The sequence below is a fragment of the Odocoileus virginianus genome, chromosome 10 (genome assembly GCF_023699985.2).
Source record: "Odocoileus virginianus isolate 20LAN1187 ecotype Illinois chromosome 10, Ovbor_1.2, whole genome shotgun sequence".
In the NCBI taxonomy this organism is placed as follows: domain Eukaryota; kingdom Metazoa; phylum Chordata; class Mammalia; order Artiodactyla; family Cervidae; genus Odocoileus; species Odocoileus virginianus.
In genome coordinates, this window is record NC_069683.1 from 23,950,055 (window position 1) to 23,968,839 (window position 18,785).

Consider the following 18,785-nt stretch of genomic DNA (forward strand, 5'->3'; position numbering starts at 1 on the left):
AGTGAAAAACCAGCTGGTTTTTAAACAGGCCACAAGTTGCCTTTTCTTATTCTAAAGGATCCTAGGAGCCCCAAAGCCACCCCCAGTGATGGACTTTCAGGCAGCCTGCAGGCCAGGGCAGTTATCATGTTGAGCAGTGAGATTACTCCATCAGCCTGCTCTGTTCTCAGATCTCTATTTAATGTTCCTTGGGCGGGAATGTGTACAGTGTATTGAAATGCAGGTACTGTGACCAAAGTTTCCAGTGTCCCAATCTGCCCAGGACATAGTGTCTTCACCTGTTATCCTATTTTTCGTTCTCAAAAGAGTCCCTGTTTGGACTATAAGTTATATGTTAAACTGGTTATTACCTAGGTTAGGCCTTGCATGCGTATCTGCATGCTGTCACTTCAGTCGTGTCTGACTCTGTGCAACCCTGTAGTCTGTAGCCTGCCAGGCTCCCCTGTCCATGGGATTCTCCAGGCAGGAATACAGGAGTGGGCTGCATGCTCTCCACCAGGCCATCTTCCCGACCCAGGTTTCGAACTCACATCTCAGGGTTCCTTACCTCTAGCACCACTTGAGAAGGCCAGTTAGGCCTTATATGACCCCATAGATTAGGGCTCTGACAGAAAAGAAAACGGACCAAGTTTTGGCAAGGAGAGGAGTCAAGGGGGGGCTCTATGCCCAGCATGTGGTCTGGCTCCACAGGTAGTGCAGTGGGATTTAAGGGCCCAGAATCAGAGGGACCCTGGTCCCTGAGGGTGGGGTCGGTGGGAAGGGAGGAGGAAGGAGGCGGCTCCCCAGCCCAGGAGAGGAACCCAGCAACCCCATCTGTTCTTGGGAAGAAGGGACAGTGCATGGCTGACCAGAACCAGTCGTTCCAAGAACCAGCGGCCCTAGGAGTCAGCAGTCACAGCTGTGCCCTGTTCCCGTCTTCTCAGTAAACTGAAACTGGCCCTCACATTGGACGCCACGTTAGAAAATGGATGTCCTCCAGCCTGTGGTGCCACGTGAAAACGTGATCTGAAAGTCCTGATCCAGCCCCAACCCACCCCACCCTTCAAAAAAACACCAGTCTCCAGACTGCTCTTTGAATCGTCACATCGGGTTTCTTAAGGCCTCCTGTGTCCATTCTTGACCAGCATGTCACATCCCAGATCACAGACACAGCCAACAGGGTGGTCAGGGTGGTTTTGTCACATGTTGCCAGGAAGGCACGCACGCCTGGAGGCTGGGTGACTGGCAAGTCTGCACAAGGGTCAGTGACTCAGAACAGTGCAGAGCTCAGGCCTCCCGACCCCGAGCCAGGACCTATATGGGCCAGGTGGTCTCCAAGTTTCCTTCTGAAATAAAACTACCTCGCAGAGGATAAAATCACCCCCCTTCTCCGCAGCACCTCCCCTTCTGGCCTGGCCACAGAAACCAGGGTTGTACGCCATGGTTAATGGATTTCTTTTTCTTTCCCAGGTTACTCCTTTTTTAATGATCCTGATGAGACCAAGGCCACCCTCAAAGACTGTGAGTAACCAAGTTCATACTGTTGTGCGGTGGCTATTGATTGTAGTGCACGTGGGCTTGATGGTCCTTGTAGGACTTCACTCAAAGGCTGACAACCTGAAACAGTGGGAGACTAAGAGAAGATGGCGGGTGAAACATGGTGGACAGGGCATGGGGCTTGGGTCTGCGGCTTCTTTATCCTCCCCCAGACTCAATTTCTTTGTCTATAAAATAGTCGGACCCTCACTGGGTCATGATGAGTTCAAGTAACAGTGCAGATAAAATGCCTAACCTATGCCAGCAGAATAGTTACTCCAAATACTGGTACCCATTAGCAGTAAAAACTATAATTATAAATTACCAACCATTAGAGGCCTTGTGGTTGATAATGTCTAAAAATCAGAGCTCATTAAGCAGATCACATTTATAATTATAAGGCAATGGAGGATCTCAAATGGCCTTGTTAACTGAAAATTAACCCTCATGGTTTCACTTCCGCAGATGGAGAAGGTTTAGGAAAGGGAGCTTTTGGAGCTTTCAATTTTTAAAGCTAATGATGATGAAGGTTGGTCTTGGTTACTGAGACCCATGCAAAGGTCCTGGTCTGGGGGCTTGACCAACCGGGACAAAGTGGCATCCGGGAGCTTCAGGCAATGTTCCCATCCATCTTCAATAACTGTAAGATTAAATTAATAGCTATGGTGGCCATTTGTGAAGCCCTTACTACGTGCCCAGCATGCTGCCAAGCCAAGTATCCTATGTACATTAAGTTATTTCAGTTCAGTTCAGTTCAGTCTCTCAGTCATGTACAACTCTTTGCAACCCCATGGATTGCAGCATGACAGGTTTCCCTGTCCATCACCAACTCCCAGAGCTTCCTCAAATTCATGTCCATCGAGTTGGTGATGCCATCCAATCATCTCATCCTCTGTCGTCCCCTTCTCCTCACGCCTTCAATCTTTTCCAGCATCAGGGTCTTTTCCAGTAAGTCAGTTCTTCCCATCCGGTGCCCAAAGTATTGGAGCTTCAGCTTCAGCACCAGTCCTTCCAATGAATATTCAGGACTGACTTCCTTTAGGATTGACTGGTTTGATCTCCTTGCAGGCCAAGAGACTCTCAAGAGTCTTCTCCAGCACCACAATCCTCATCATAATTTCACTATTTATTTTTATTTTTTAATTTTCATTGGAGTATAGTAGCTTTACAGTGCTATGTTAGTTTCTACTGTACCACAAAGTGAATCCTCTATATGTAGACATATATCCCCTCTTTTATTTTGGATTTCCTTCCCCTTTAGGTCACCACAGAGCAATGAGTAGGGTTCCCTGAGCTGCACAATAGCTCCTCATTAGTTATTTATTTTATACTTAGTATCAGTGGTGTATATATGTCATCCCAATCTCTCAATTCATCCCATCCCCCACTTTCCTCCTTTGATATCCACATGTTTGATCCCTACATCTGTGTCTCTATTTCTGTTTTGCAAGTAAGACATCTATACTAGTTTTCTAGATTCTACATGTATGTGTTAATATATGACCTTTGTTTTCCTCTTTCTGACTGACTTCACTCTGTATGATAGTCTCTTGGCCCATCCACATCTCTACCACTGAGTAACTTCACTAGATAGTAGCATTATCTCCATTTGCTGCTGAGGAAACTGGAAGAGCTGGAACTTGCAAGTCACAAGTCATTGCAGAACTGAGATTCCAACTCCTCTCCTCAAGGTCTATGCTCTTATACGCTCTGTACCACACGCCCACAGGTGCACACACATGCATGCACACGTGCCCCCAGACCCTTGTGCTCACTTTGCTGTCCACTCAGTTGAGACCTGGGACTCAGGATTCCTCTGAGTCTGGGCCCAGCACCACAATGATTCAGAGAGCAGGGGATATTTGACTTACACCCAACAAGCTGGGAAACCATCAGAAGGGGCCCAAGGGATGCACCCCAGCCCTTCTCCACTTGTTCTCTCCTCTCCCCGGCCCTGCCCCACTCCCGCCTCAGAAGAGCCAGTGAACCAAGCCTGCAGGCCCAGCCTTGCTGCCAGGCACCTCCTGTGCTGGCCCGAGATGCAGGCATTGTGACTGGACGGCTGGCCTCTTGGGGACGTGTGTGTGACAAGCTCAGTGTAGGCACTGCCCCTCCAGTCTCTATCCCAGCTTCTGGAGGACAGTGAGCGTGATTTCAGTCAACGACAGGGAACATATCCTCTGGCCACACTTTACCAGTCTCCAGTTTCAAGGCAAGCAAACCTCTCCAAATCCCACAGACAACAGATAGCCTGGGCCCTGTTCCCATTGGCCCGTGTCAGGCACAGCCCCGCTGCAGGGACACATTCAAGATGAAGGTCACTGTGAGGCAGGGAGAGCGACCCTCAGATGCTGCAGACCTCTGAAGAGAAGCTGGGGGTGGGAGTGGGGTTCACCATGCTGCTGCCCCTGCTGCCACCTTGGAGAGCTTTGGATGTGGGAACCTCCCTCAATGTGGCCACCCAGTGATGGCTTCAGCCCCTCCATCCCCACCCCCAGCCAAGTGGGCCTCCAGCCTAGCTGACCCTTGATGACCGCCAAATCCACCGCTGAGAAGTAGGAATGGATACAGCAGGACTGTTTATCTCTGGCAAGACCCACAGGTGGAAACGCCCACCGTCCCACCCACCCCACCTCTTGCTGATCAATCCTGCATCCATCCCATCCAGCCACGTAGCTTCTGTCCAAAGCACATGGGAGAAATCTTAAGAATTAAAAGCATGACTCTCTTCCACCTGTTCTTGCCATTTGGGCCTTTCAGTGAAAGCTGTTGTCCAGATAATAGTTCGCCTTTGTTTATCTTGACCGCTCTGTTTGTTTTCTCCCTTCCTGAAAGATTAAATTAAAACAAAGGCCAGGTCTGCTCTGCAGGCGACGCCGCAGAGCATGGCACCGGATCTGAGAGGAGGGTGAAGCCCTTTCTCCGTCTTGATCAACTGACCATCAGCCCTGCTCACCTGAGTTCACCTCCATTTGGCAGCATCTCCACTGTCAGCTGATCTCTCCTGAGCATTTGTTGTGGTTTGGCCTGTGCGCTCAGGCCTATTTTCCCACAGTGATACACTCCGAGGCTGTAACGTAGGAAATTAGCAGAGGGGAGGCCGACGGGACCCCGAACCCTGAAGTCACACGTTCATGTCATTGTTCGTTCCAGTGAACGATGTGCTGCCGTTACTTGAGCCGAGGGCTCCGATGCCAGAAAATTAGACGTGATCGCAGCTCCGCTGTTAGGCAGGCTCCCCAAACGTCTCCAGGGCTCACTCCATCCTGCTCAGCTTTCTTCTTGTCCGAGAGCTTTCTCTGCTGGCTCTTGTTATGATTGCAGTGTCGCTCAGCCCCTTCACCACCGCCTCGATCCTTTCACGCTACTTCTGCACCTTTCTCCACCCCGTTTATCACCACTATGGGTTTGTTCACCGGCTGTTCCCTCCCACTTGGGTCTAAGTTCCCTGTTTCATGTGGTCCCACAGGAGCCTGTGAGTGAGGGACCTCCAGTGAGACACCTTTGTCTCCTTATATGTAAAGTGGGGAAAGTAAGAAACATGCATCGTAAGGGTGGCTAAGATTGGGTGACCACCTGGCCACAGCAAATGTTGAACAGACTTTAATAACTATTCATTAAGTATCTGTTGAACACTTGCCACAAGAGACACGCTGAAGCAGTAGTTGTGAACATCCGCTTTGGAACAGAACTGCTTTAGGTCCGAGTCCTGGCTCCACCTCTCTGGGTGAAACTCTTAAACTCTCTGGGCTTCAGTTGCTCCTCAATAAAGGGGAAAAGCAATAATACCTCAAGGGGTGTTGGTAAAGATGAAATGAGATACTGTCTGTGAAGCCCTCACCAAGCACTTGGCATTTAGTAAGCACTCATCTGCTTGCAATGCAGGAACCCAGGTTCGATCCCTGGGTCAGGAAGATCCCCTAGAAAAGGGAATGGCAACCCACTCCAGTATTCTTGCCTGGCAATCCCCATGGACAGAGGAACCTAGCAGGCTGCAGTTCACGGGGTCGAAAAGAGTCGGACACGACTGAGCGGTTAACACTTTCCACTTTCCATGAATATCAGCTGTCAGCTCAGGTGACCGATAGTCGAGGTGGACCTTTACAGTCGAGGGATGGTGGGACCAGTGCTGGACACTGAGGAGCCCACAGGTGCTGTGGGACAGGGAAGGGTAGGTTCCAAGAAGACTTTCTGAAGAGTTTTGTGAAAACAGAGTCAGTTGGGTGGAAGTGGGAGGCAGGGAGCCTGTGCAAAGGCCCTGAGGCAGGAGAGAGTCAAGCCCTATTGGGACCCTCTGACCCAAGAGGAGGGATGGAGTTGAGGAGCAGCAAGAGATAAACCTGGAGAACCAAGCGGAGGTCTGGGTGTGAAAGGCCTGACTATCATGGCAGCCTCTGCCCGGGAGACCACGGGGCAGCCCTGGAGGCTGTCACCCCTCAGAGTGACAAGACCCATGGTCACTGAGGCCAGCCGCCCTGCACAGTGGTGTGGTGCACGGGACACCACTCCCTCCCTGGACAGCATGCTTATCTTGTCATACAGCATCGCCTCCCTACAGCAGGGATGGTGAGAATAGTGCAGTACATGACTGTGCCACAGCACTTATTGAGCACCTACTGTATGCCCCGCACTGTGCTAGGTTCTGGGGATACACATGGGAACACAAACCCCTGCCCTCTCGTGGGGAGAGTCAGCCAGTGAACAAAATAAATACATAATATGTTCCATGGCGGCATATAAGGCAGCAAAAAAATAGAACTAGGACGTGGGGTGTTGAGTAGGATGAGTGTGTGCACTTCTGGCTCAGGCAGTCAGAAAGGGCCTCCCTGAAATGGTGACTTTGAGCAAAGATGGAGGTGAGAGCGTGAGCCCGTGGACACCCCAGGGAAGAGCGCTCGGGGCCAAGGGAGCGCATGCCCCAAGGCAGGAGGTACCTGTGAGTTTCAGAAAGAGGTGGGAGGCCACTGCGGCTGGAGTGGAGGGAGCAAGGCGATGTGGGGGTGGGGAGGGGTGGTCTGCTGCCACCTTTCAGATTTTAATCATGTACACTTTGTGTTTTTTTTATTTTTAATTTTATTTTTGCGGCTCAAACAACATTTATTATTCACATACAAACAGGCAATTTGGGCAGAGCTCTGCATGGGAGGCTTGCATACCATGCAAGGCATCCAAGTCCTGCGTTTGAGGAGGGGGAGGGGAGACCCTGGAGAAGGGAGGTGGGGATGGGAGGGGGAAGGGAGGCCAGAGGAGAGGGGTGGAGGATCCTCTTCCAAGACTCCACTTGCAGGGCTGGCCGTTGGACCCAGCCATGACCTGGGCTGTGACGTCTTCCTGCCAGCCTTGGGAGTCTCAGAGCGTGAATTCTGGGCTCCGTTCACCGCCCACATTGGAGGTGTGGGAACCGCAAACTCTACCTGTTGACAGGAGAAGGACCACCCCCTGCTAGAAACCTCTGTGGACCTGTAGCTGTGGCTTCTAAATGGAAGGCCAGATTTTTTATTTTATGTTGGTGTATAGTTGATAAACAATGTTGTTTTCAGCAAAGCGACTCAGTTATACCTATGCATGTACCTCTCCTTTTTCAAATTCTTTTCCCATTTAGGTTGTTCCGTAATTATGAAACTATACCCCTGTCTCAGACTGCCACAACCTGAGTTCTAATCTAACCCTGCATTGATTTCATGCTTTGCTTTCTGCTCTTCATAAGCTTTAGTCTCTTTGCTTTTCCCTGTGTCCCTTCTGGTCTGTTGTCCACATGCTAGCCAGAGGGATCTTCTTAAAGTGTGGATCTTGTCAAAGTCCTAAGTCTTCACTGGTTGAATAAAATCCCTCGCCCTTACCAGGTGCCCACGGGACTTGGCAGCAGCCCGCTGTCCCAGAGGCAACACCTCCGGCCACCCCCAGCACCCCGCGGTCCTCTAGGCTTTGCACTCTGCTCCTCCCCTCCAAACCCCTCTCCCACCTCCTGATATCAGCACGAATGTGTCCCCTCCAGGAGACCCGCCCTGGCCACCCCATCTAGATGCAGCAGGGGCTTTCGCCTGCCTCCATTCTCTGTCTAATGCCTCGTTCCTTCATAACACTTAATACAGAGGCGATTTGTGTTTCACTTGTATTTTCCTTGCCCTATAGTCCTCAGCCTCTACCTGAGCAAGGACCAAGTCTGCCTTGTTCATTTTCTGTTTCCAGCTCAGAGCCTGGAATCTGACACACAGTTGGGCCCCAGTGTTGAATACAAATTCTCCTGAGACCTACTAATTACCCCCAGAACACCCAGCACCAGCTGTCTCCTACCACGAAGGTGTCCAGTTAATAGCTGCTCATTTGTTGTGACTTAAGGTCAGAGTGTAGCCTCTAGATTTCTTCCTGCAGCTGTAAATCACTCTGTTCCAGATGCTGATTCCAGTTGCTTGAAAACAGGTGGCATCAAAAGTCAAGACTGTCACAGTCATAGTCGAACAAGTAAGTGTACTGATGTCATTTGTCGTTGCTAATTTCTTGAAACCATTCATGAGACAACATTATCTACTTCAATAAGCTTTGAGACCCAGTGTTTGAGCAGGACTAGTTATTTCCCAAATAAGACAGCAGAGAAACTGATGATTACTTTTATAAGTGTTATCAAATTTTTCTTTTCCCTTGGAAATCATAATAGGAGAATTAAAGTAAGTAAATGTTTTAGCCAGATTGAATCTTTAAACAAGGGTTTTTTCTCCTGGTCTATTGTGGATCCTTCTCTCAGAGCTTTCCCAGCACTGAGACAGATCTACAAGGTCAATCCTGCTGGGCTTGGGCTAATCATTTAACACATTAAATCATGATCCTCTAACCTGTGCTATGAAATAGGTACTCTTACTAACCCATTTGAGAGAGATAGTAACTAGAGAGATTTAGTTACAGAGCAAGAAGAGGAAGAGGACCCAAACCCACCTCCAGAGTCAGTTTTAACTACGATACAATGGAACAAGAGAAATACCAGTTTTTCATGAAAAACACAGCTGTAGGATTAGTCCAGCCAGATGGCTGTAGCTATGGAGCCTCAGTAGAACCATGGTGCTTGTCAGAAAGAAGAATGAAAGCATCATTCGAATGCCATGCCATTAATTCCATAAGAATTGGTCGGGAGTTCCATAGAGCAGGGAAGCTTCATGAACCAATGTCGCTAAATTGGTGTCTCTGTGGGTGTTTTGTAATTGTTTTAGCAGAAGAGAACATTTCACAGCTCAGTAAGTCTCCAAGTAGAGTGCTCGGTCATAACTTTGGGACATAACTCCATGAAGGAGCAATTCTCATGGTTTCATAAGAAGTTGTATGACTCAAAAACTTTTTTTTAATTTTTTCACTTTTTTTTTGCTTCCCTAAAGGCCTCCAGAGTTCTCATCTATGGGAATTTGTGCGAGATCTGCTTCTATCTCCTGAGGAAAACTGTGGCATTCTGGAATGGGAAGATAGGGAACAAGGTATTTTTCGGGTGGTTAAATCAGAAGCCCTGGCGAAGATGTGGGGACAAAGGAAGAAAAATGACAGAATGACATATGAAAAGCTGAGCAGAGCTCTGAGGTAAGTGAACAGCACGAAAAATGCCATGAGTCTGCCGCCACAGTTACATAGAATGGTCAGCCGTAGAAAATTGGGCTTCCCAGGTGGCGCTAGTGGTAAAGAGCCCGCTTGCCAATGTAGGGGACGTAAGAGATGCGGGTTTGATCCCGGGGTCGGGAAGATCCCCTGGAGGAGGGCATGGCAACCCATCCCAGTATTCTTGCCTGGAGAATCCCATGGACAGAAGAGCCTGGCGGGCTACAGCCCACAGGATTGCGGAAGAGTCAGACACGACTGAAGCAGCGGCACACACACAGAAAATCACACGGCTCTTTTTGCTTGATAACCAAAGGTCATGAGGCTATACTTTGGGTCTTAGTTTCAGGTGGGATTAGGGTTTGTAAACTGACACGCCATCCTTGCCTCTTTTGGCAATGTTCCCCGGGGATCACTCTGAGGCCATCACACACACACACATATTTTGAACTGCATGTGGTGAGGTTCAGTCTTCAAGATGTCTGGGAAAGGTTTAAGTGTAAGTTGATAAGAGGGTGTGAAAATACCAGGGTAACCACGGACTGGCCTCGTCACCTGAGAGGAATGAGGGGAGTGCTTGTCTTGTTGTTTTGCCTTGGTGTGAAGCCTCCCCATGTTTCTCTTCTGCTGTCTTCGCAGGTACTACTATAAAACCGGAATTTTGGAACGGGTTGACCGAAGATTAGTGTACAAATTTGGAAAAAACGCACATGGGTGGCAGGAAGACAAGCTATGATCTGCTCCATCATCCAGCTCATTTAATGGATTTCTGTCTTTTCAAACAATAGATTGCAATAGACATTGGAAAGTCCTTTAAAAAAAAAAAAAACCTGCCAACGTGCTGATAAAATTTCTCCACATCTCAGCTTACGTCTGGATTCAGAGTTGTTGTTGTCTATTTGGGGGTAATGGCCGCAACCCTTAAGCAATTCTTTTTTTTTTTTAAACCCAAGGCGAGGAGGGAGTGACCTTTTATGGTACCCTAATCAAACATCACTTCCCTAGTGAAGAGTTGCAGAACCACAAGGCCCAGGGCCATCAATGCTGCTCAGAGAAAAAGGATCCAGTTCTGCCACTTAGAGGCTCATCCGGTGCTCCCACCCCAAAGGCTCCAAAATTTTCACATAGGTAACTGTGGCAGCTCACAAAGCAAAAAAAAAAAAAGTGATTAGTTTGTAGTTAACATAGTAGGAGGGGGTGAGATGTGATAAGATAAACAGATTTTAAATTATTAAAGTCAAATTCTATAGTAAAGTTTCTTAATTAGTAAAAGAGCTAAGCCATCAAGCTGATACATAATTGGATTTAGCATAGTAACTTTCTTAACCAGAATATTTTTTTAGCAAAACCCCCATGGCCATCTATCGGGGCTAACACACTTAAAATTAAACACATTCTTAATTCTTGCTGAATTTATTCCCCCTCTTCTCCAGGGTAGGGAGCATCAGATCTGCAAAGAGTTAATCAACAGACACTTGCATCAATTTCTAAACCACTGCTGTTTCTATGGTTCAAGCTGTCAACACAATAAAATCATAATTCACTGATTCTGTCTGTGGGCAAGACATTAAACCTTTATAGAGCCAGGAATTTACTGATGGCTCTATAATAGCCAATTAAACTATGAGTCTCTTGTTTTGTTTTCCTACCTGATGGGTACACAAGCTCTAAAATGCATATTTCCTTGACAAAAATAGTGACGGTGGATTTACACCAGTGAATGTTGTGCACTGATGTTTTCTCATCAGTCACTGGTAGGTGAGCCATTAGTGACTCCAGCTAGGTGGACTGCCCCCAGGACCCCTTCCCCAGAGCAGGAAGCTTCATGGGACGAGGCACTGAACCACAAGATGGACTGAAGACCTCCATCTTAGAGTTTCACATCAAAAGTAACTTGTTTTTTAAAAATGTGAATGACTGTAAAATAATCTATTTTTTTGATTCATGTGTTTCCCAGGTGGATACAGTTTATAAACAATGTGAATAAAATATTTAACATGTTACACTGTCTGGATTGTTCAGTTAAGCAAGGCCAACTCAGCAAACATTGTGCAGAGGCTAATTTGTGTCCAATTCTTTGTGACCCCATGAACTGCAGCATGCCAGGCTTCCCTGTCCTTCACCATCTCCTGGAATTTGCTGAAACTCACATTCACTGAGTTGGCGACGCCAGCCAACCATTTCATACTCTGTCACCCCCTTCTCCTCTCGCCCTCAATCTTTCCCAGCACCATGGTCTTTTCCAATGAGTAGCCAAAGTCGCATCAGGTAGCCAAAGTATTAGAGTTTCAGCTTCACATCAGTCCATCCAATTAATATTCAGGGTTGATTTCCTTTATGATTGACTGGTTTGATCTCCTTGCTGTCTAAGTGATTCTCAAGAGTCTTCTGCAGCACCACAGTTTGAAAGCATCAGTTCTTGGGTGCTTAGCTTTCTTCACAGTTCAATGGTTCAACTCTCACATCCATACATGTCTACTAGAAAAACCATAACTTTGACTGTATGGACCTTTGATGACCCTTCTATTAATATTTCCTACTATTTAGGAGATGGAGATTCCTAGAGAGCCCCAAAGATGTAAGAGATATAGGGCAGTGATCTACCCCACCACCTTTCCTTCTGAAGACAGAGTTCTCACAGGATGGAATGCATGGACCAGTGGGGCCTACAGGTATGTTTTTGTTTGGTTTGCATACAAACACACATTTTTGTTGCTTGTATTTGAGGTGGTGTTCTGTTTCTTACTGTGAATTAGTTGCCTTATTTGAAAATCAGGAAATGTATAGGCAAATCCAGATTACCAATTTCTTTTTAAAAGTCAGATCTGGCATCACTAGTTTCTCAGTGCTGTGGCAGTGATTTCCTGGACCTGGGTGGAAGAGCATTTGGCCACCACTTCATGCTGCCTCATACCTTGAACTTTGTTTGTACCCTGTTTGGTGTGAGGTGGTTGTCTTTTTAATTTTTTTAATACAATTTTTAAAGGTTACACTCTATTTACAGTTATTACAAAATGCTGACTATATTCCCACTGTTGCACAATACATCCTTGTACCCTATTTTACGCCCAATAGTTGGTTCTTCCCATTCCTCCACCTCTGGTTTGCCCCCTCCCCCACTAGCAACCACTAGTCTGTTCTCTCGACCTCTAAGTCTGCTTATTATATTCAGCAGTTGGTTGCATTATTTAGATTCCACAAGTAAGTGATATCATACAGTACTTGTCATTCTCTGACTTATTTCACTAAGCATAATGATCTCCAGGGCCATCCATGTTGCTGCTAATGGCAAAGTTTCATTCTTTTTATGGCTGAGTAATATTCCATTGTATATATGCACCACATCTTTATCCACTCTTCTGTCAATGGACACTTAGGTTGCTTCCATATGTTGGCAATTGTAAACAATGCTGCTTTGGACATTGAGGCGCATGCATCTTTTTGAGCCAGTGTTTTTGTTTTTTTTCAGATATATATGTAGGAGTGGAATTGCTGGGTCACATGGTAGTTTTCTTTTTTTTTTTCTTGAGAAGCCTCCATACTGTTTTCCATGATGGCTGCACCAATTCACTTTTTTTTTTTCCCATGTAACCAGAATGGTTTTACATTTTGAAATTGGGACCCCTGTCCAAGCCAGGTGAAGAGGGAAGTACCATGTTGATGCACTGGATCAAGCCTCTCAGTCCAGGAGAAAGAAGAGACTGTCCAGGAAATTGGCAATTATCGAACAGGAGGGGAGCTGAGAGCTTTCAGGCTCCGGGCTTGGCAGTGAAAAAGCAGAACCAAACAGCTCTGGGGAATGGCAGGGACTGAGGTGGGGGCCGGGCAGGCAGCAGTGGACTGTACACTCACCACCTAAGAGATCTGTCCCCCCACTGCAGGTGGGCCTCAGGTGATTCAAAGAACAAAAAAATGAATCCCTCTGCTACTCAAAAAGTTCTCCTTCTGTAAAACCATTAAACTAGCTCTGTCTCTGTATGAGTTTCCAAGGCTGTCCAAAAGTCACCAAATTCGGTGACTTAAAACTACAGAAATTCATTCTCTAACAATTCTGGGGGATGAGCCCAAAATGAAGGCATCGGCAGGGCCACGCACTCTCCATAAGCTCTGAGGAAGACCCCTTCCTGGCCCCTTCCAGCTTCTACAGTCTCCAGGGGTTCCTTCACTTGTGGCTGTAAAAATGCAGTCTCTGCCTCCGTCTACATAGGAGTTGCCCATTCTCCTGTCCTTCGGTCTCTTAAAAGCTGACCTTGGAGTTTAGGACCCAGTCCAGGATGATCATGCCATGCGTGCGTGCTCAGTCGTGTCCAACTCTTTGTGACCCCATGGACAGTAGCCCACCAGGCTCCTCTGTCCATGGGATTCTCCAGGCGAGAATATTGGAGTGCATTGCCATTTCCTTCTCCAAGGGATCTTTCCGACCCAAGAATCGAACCCACATAGGAGGAGTCTCTTATGTCTCCTGCATTGGTAGGCAGATTCTTTACGCTGTGCCACCTGGGAAGCCAGATCTCATCTGGAGATATATGCAAAAACCTTTTCTCCAAATAAAGTCACCTTCACAGGTTCCAGAGGTTAGGATATGGATAGATTATTTTAGGGACCATCATTCAATCCACTGTACTCCTTAAAATGTGAGTTTTACTTAAACATAGACTTTCATAATGTAATTCATTCCAGAGCAGAAAATACAAGGGATATTTAAAGCACCACATTTAAACAAACAATAACAAAGCAAATCAACAAAAATTAAAATGACAATGCAAAAATCACTGACCAAACAGCCAAATGTTAAAAAAAAAAAAACAAAAAAAAAAAACCACAGTGGAGCTTTCTACATGTGAGTGATTAAAATTCTCAAAAACTCAAAAGTATACAGAACTTTTTGAGTTCACATCTATTCACCTTTCACATCTTTAAAAGCTCTGATGACGATTTTAAAGCCTTCAGTGTGCCCTATAAGATTGTTTAAAATAGAATCTGGCCCTTTGCCTTTACCATGAGCTAAGAGGCAAAGAAATGGCCAAGAAGCTTGCCCATTGTTTTTCTTTCAGAAAAGCAAGTGTTAAGAAATTTTGAAAACTCATTTCCATAGCAGGGCTTACAAATTAAGAGTCATGCCCTTTTACCTGGGGAAGGGAAAAAATTAATGTACTTTAAACTAAAATTCTGACATTGAATTTGAAAGCAACAAGATGATTCTTCAATGTTTCCCTAAGTCCAGACCAACCCTCCTTTTCGAACAGTAAATAACAGATTTTAAATTACCAGCAGATTTTTAGAGAGTGGGTCAGAAGGTAAGTGAAAATGTCTTTTAAGAAGGTGATAATGTGAGAAATGAAAAGACATGTCCACACAAAAACACATACACAAATGTTCATAGCAGCATTATTCATAGTAGCCAAAACAGTGTAAACCACCCAAATGTCTGTCAACAGATGAATGGATCACTAAAACACAGTTTATCCATACAATGGGATATTATTTAGCAACAGAAGGCAATGAAGTACAGATACATGATAAAACATCTAAGAATCTTGATAACATTATACTAAGTGAAAGAAGCCAGCCACTGCAGATCACATGTTATGATTCCATTTAGATAAAATGTGCAATGTAGGCGAATCTATAGACAGATCCGTGATGGCCAAGGGTTATCGGGCAGGATTAAGTTGGTGGGGGGGATGGTGCATGACTGCTAATGAGTACAGAGATTTTTAGGGGGTGACAGAGACATTCTAAAATTTATTGTGATGTTGACTGCATAACTCTGTGCATATGCTAAAAACCATTGAATCATACACTTTAAATGGATGGGTTTTATGGTATGTGAAGTCTATCACCAAAAAACACCTGGGTTTCTTTTTTAAAAGAAAGTGTCAATGATCAACTGTGTCAAACACAGCCAAGAGGCTACGGAAGGTAAGGATGAGAATGGACCTTGGGCTTTGAGCCTGTGTGTGTACGTGTGTTGTGTGGCAAAACATACATAAAATTTACCATTTTTAAACTGCTTTTAAGTATACAGTTCAGGAGCAAATATATTCACGCTGTTATGTTACCATCACCACCATCCACCTCCATAACTTTTTCATCTTCCAAATGAAACTCTATACCTATTAAATAAGAATTCCCTACTCCCCTCTCCCCCAGTCCCTGGAAACCACCATTCTATTTTCTGTCTTTGTGAATTTGACTATTCTAGGTACCTCGTATAAGTAGAATCATACCATACTTGTCCATCTGTATCAGACTTATTTCACTTAGCATGTCTTCAAGATTCAGCCACACTGCAGCTGAATTTCCTTCCTTCTTAAGGCTGAATAATATTCCACTATCTGGATATACATCTTGTTTATCCATTCACCTATTAATGAACCCTGAAGTTGTTTCACCTTTTGACCCTGATGAATAATACTTCACATCGTACACATATCTCTTCAAGTCCCTGCTTCCACCCCTTTTGGGGATATACCCAGAAGTGGGACTCCTGGATGGGACCACTGGATTTTAGTGGCATAGAAGTCACTGGTGACCTTGACAAGGGCAGTCTGCTTGTAGGTTCAAGAAAAGACAGAGAGTGATAGCAAGTAAAGGCAGTTCTTAAAAGACATTTTTTCAATAAAAGGGAACAGAATAAAGGGAACAATAACAATAAATGTCATTAACACGGCTGTATGCTATATATGAAAGCTGTTGAGAGTAAATCCTAAGAGCTCTCCTCATGAGAAAAAAAAATTTTATTTCTTTAGTGTTGGAGCTATATGAGATGATGAATGTTAACTAAAATTATTAGGTTGGTGCAAACATAACTGCGGCTTCAGACTGTGATTTTTAAATCATTATAATTAGGCTCAAACATATCTTTATTCATCAAAATAGGAACCACTACAATCAACACATTTTTGCCAATGAAAAATGTTTGCTTCTTCCTGTAATGTAAAAATCCATGCTACAGGATTCATCAAACTCTTGGAAGGCATTTTCTGCATCCTGCTGGCTATGGAAGCATTTTCCCTGCAAAAAGTTGTCCCTGCAAAATGCAGATTTCAGTGCATCTCACCAATTTGCTGAGCATACTTCTCAGATGTAATGGTTTTGCTGGGATTCAGAAAGCTGTAGTTGATCGGACCAGCAGTGGACCACTGAACAGTGACCAGGACCTTTTTTTGGTACAAATTTGGCTTTGGGAAGTGCTTGAGAGCTGTTTCTTGGTCCAACCATTGAGCTGGTTGTTTGTCACTGGCTGTCATATAAAATCCACTTTTCATCACACGTCACAGTCCGATCCAGAAATGGTTGTTGTTGCGAAGAATAAGATGATATTTCAAAATGATGATTTTTTTTTTTAAATTTTAAGTCAGCTCATGAGGCACCCTCTTATTAATTAGGCTTTTTTACCTTTCTAATTTGTTTCAATGCTGAACGACCACAGCATGGCTGACGTTGAGTTCTTTAGCAACTTCTTGGGTAGTTGTGAGAGGATCAGCTTCGATGGTCATTGTCAACTTCCGATGGCTGGCTGCTACGCTCATCTTCAAGGCCTTCCATTGCAAAACTTTGCAAAACCACTACTGCACTGTACATTCGTTAGCAATTCCTGGGTCAAGTGCATTACTCATGTTGCAAGCTGTCTCTACTGCTTTGCAATCCATTTTGAACTCAAATAAGAAAATACCTCAAATTTGCTTTTTGCCTAACATTATTTCCATAGTCTAATGTAAATATAAAATAAAGAGCAAGTAATAAATCATTATCAAAAAATAAAGTGAGAAATGCACATTAAAACTATGTATAACATAATCACATTAAGAATGTATCCCAACATCAAACCGCAAATGTTAACAATGCAAAAAACCACAATTACGTTTGCACTAATGTAATATTATTTTGACCTCGCCACACAACGTATGGAATCTTAGTTTCCCAACCAAGGATCAAATCTGGGCCCATGACTAGAGCATCAAGTCCTAACCACTGGACTGCCAGGGAATTCCCATTAATTAAACTTATTGTGATAACCATTTCATTATTTATGTGAGTTGAATCATTATACTGTACACCTTAAATTTATACAGTGCTCTATGCCAATTACATATCAATAAAACTGGAAAGAAAGAAAGGGAAAAATAAAATTCAAAGACCTTAAAACTCATAATCAGATAAAAAGAAGCAAGCTAATGAACAGGAGATCAAAGTAACTTTTTTTTTTTTAACACAATCGAGACATGTTTATACTCCTACCAGGGCATAATATTGTGAACACTTCCACTGAGATTGCAGGACTGCTGTAATTTTTTTTTTCTAACACATCATGCCATCTGCACACATAATAAAATAGTCCAGTAGTTGCCATGCTAAAACAGGACCTGGAAGCAATTTTCCAGCTAATGGTCTGCCAATGACCACTTGGAACAAGTTGGCACTGTTTATTATGCACCTCGTTTAAAAATCCAGAGCAAAGATTTTCCAAAGCCAGTAATCTTGACTGACTGGGTGGTTTTTCAGTTAATCTGGTTAATCTGTCAATGCTCCAAGGATATCTTCTGGCAGTACCATGAGTTAGTCTTTCTGTGAGGAACAGGCCATGTTCGTATTAACTGGCAGGACAGCAGCTTGGAAGGCTAACTGCATTTATGGAGAACCCTCGGCTGAGGCTTGCGTGAGTAACTGTAGGTTTCTGACTTCTTCGCGCGCCTTCAGCTGGAGCACCTCTTGCAAGATGAGCTGCCGGAGGTTCTCCTGGGCGATCCCCATTCACTCAAGCTTTTTGTCTGTAAGTCTCAGCAGGGCTCGCCCAGTTCTGTCGCGCTGTTTGAATGACTCACTGTAGATCTGATACTGATTCGGACAATGTTTCTTCAGCCACTTGCAGACATCCTGCTGGGTCCACAGGGCCACTGGTTTTGACAGCTTCACCGTAGCCGACTTAGTTGTTTCGGCTTCTGTCTGCAGTCGCTTGGGGGTTCCTTTTTGCTCAAGCACCTTCTGGAAAGTTTTATTTTTAATGGATTGAGACTCAACACCTTCGCCTTCAATTTGTAGTTTAATACCTTCACCATGGGCAGGGTGATCAATTCCCTGTGGATTCAAACCGCAGTGGGGAGCTTCCACAGCCATTCTCTCAGAGCTTCCCTAATGCATGCATAATTTTCTTGGTGGAGATACTCCTCCTGCCCCGCGATCCCACCCCCTCCTCACGTTTTCACCTAAATATTCTGCGCTCATCTGCTCCAGGACCCCTGAGTAACTTTCAAAACTGGGAAATTTGCTGTTTTTCCCAATAGAATAAAGTTCTGGTCCCCTGTACCTCAGAAGCTGTATATAAAGGCTATTCGTTTAAACAAATAATACACTATCCTTGTGAAACCAGTATTTTCAATTTTAAGGGTAAGTATCTGTGGTGGCTCAGCAGTAAAGAATACGCCTGCCAATGCAGGAGACCCAGGTTCAATTCCTGGGTCAGAAAGATCCCCTGAAGAAGGAAATGGCAACCCATTCCAGTATTCTTGCCTGGGAAATCCCAGGCAAGATCCTGGGATCTTGCTACTCCTCTGTAGCCAGAGGAGTCTGGCCACAGTCCATGGGGTCGCAAAAGAGTTGGACATGATTAAGCAACTAAACAACAACAATCTAATAACATGATATTCAGATTAAGAATCTTGAGACACTTCAAGTTATATATGGAGACTAAA

General features: G+C 45.0%; 1 protein-coding gene and 1 pseudogene across 2 annotated transcripts in view; one reads left to right on the forward strand and one right to left on the reverse strand.

The window, feature by feature from the left end:
* Positions 1-11,093, forward strand: part of ELF5 (E74 like ETS transcription factor 5) — a 32,486-nt gene extending 21,393 nt beyond the window's left edge. For both annotated transcript variants that reach the window (XM_020912251.2, XM_020912250.2), the window contains 4 exons: positions 1,450-1,500; positions 7,909-7,977; positions 8,880-9,075; positions 9,730-11,093. In XM_020912251.2, the coding sequence (XP_020767910.1) occupies positions 1,450-1,500; positions 7,909-7,977; positions 8,880-9,075; positions 9,730-9,826 (413 nt within the window). In that variant the 3' untranslated portion in view covers positions 9,827-11,093. The remainder of the gene's footprint in view (positions 1-1,449; positions 1,501-7,908; positions 7,978-8,879; positions 9,076-9,729) is intronic.
* Positions 11,094-17,321: 6,228 nt separating this feature from the next.
* Positions 17,322-18,696, reverse strand: LOC110149684 (sterile alpha motif domain-containing protein 12 pseudogene; annotated as a pseudogene).
* Positions 18,697-18,785: the final 89 nt, after the last annotated feature.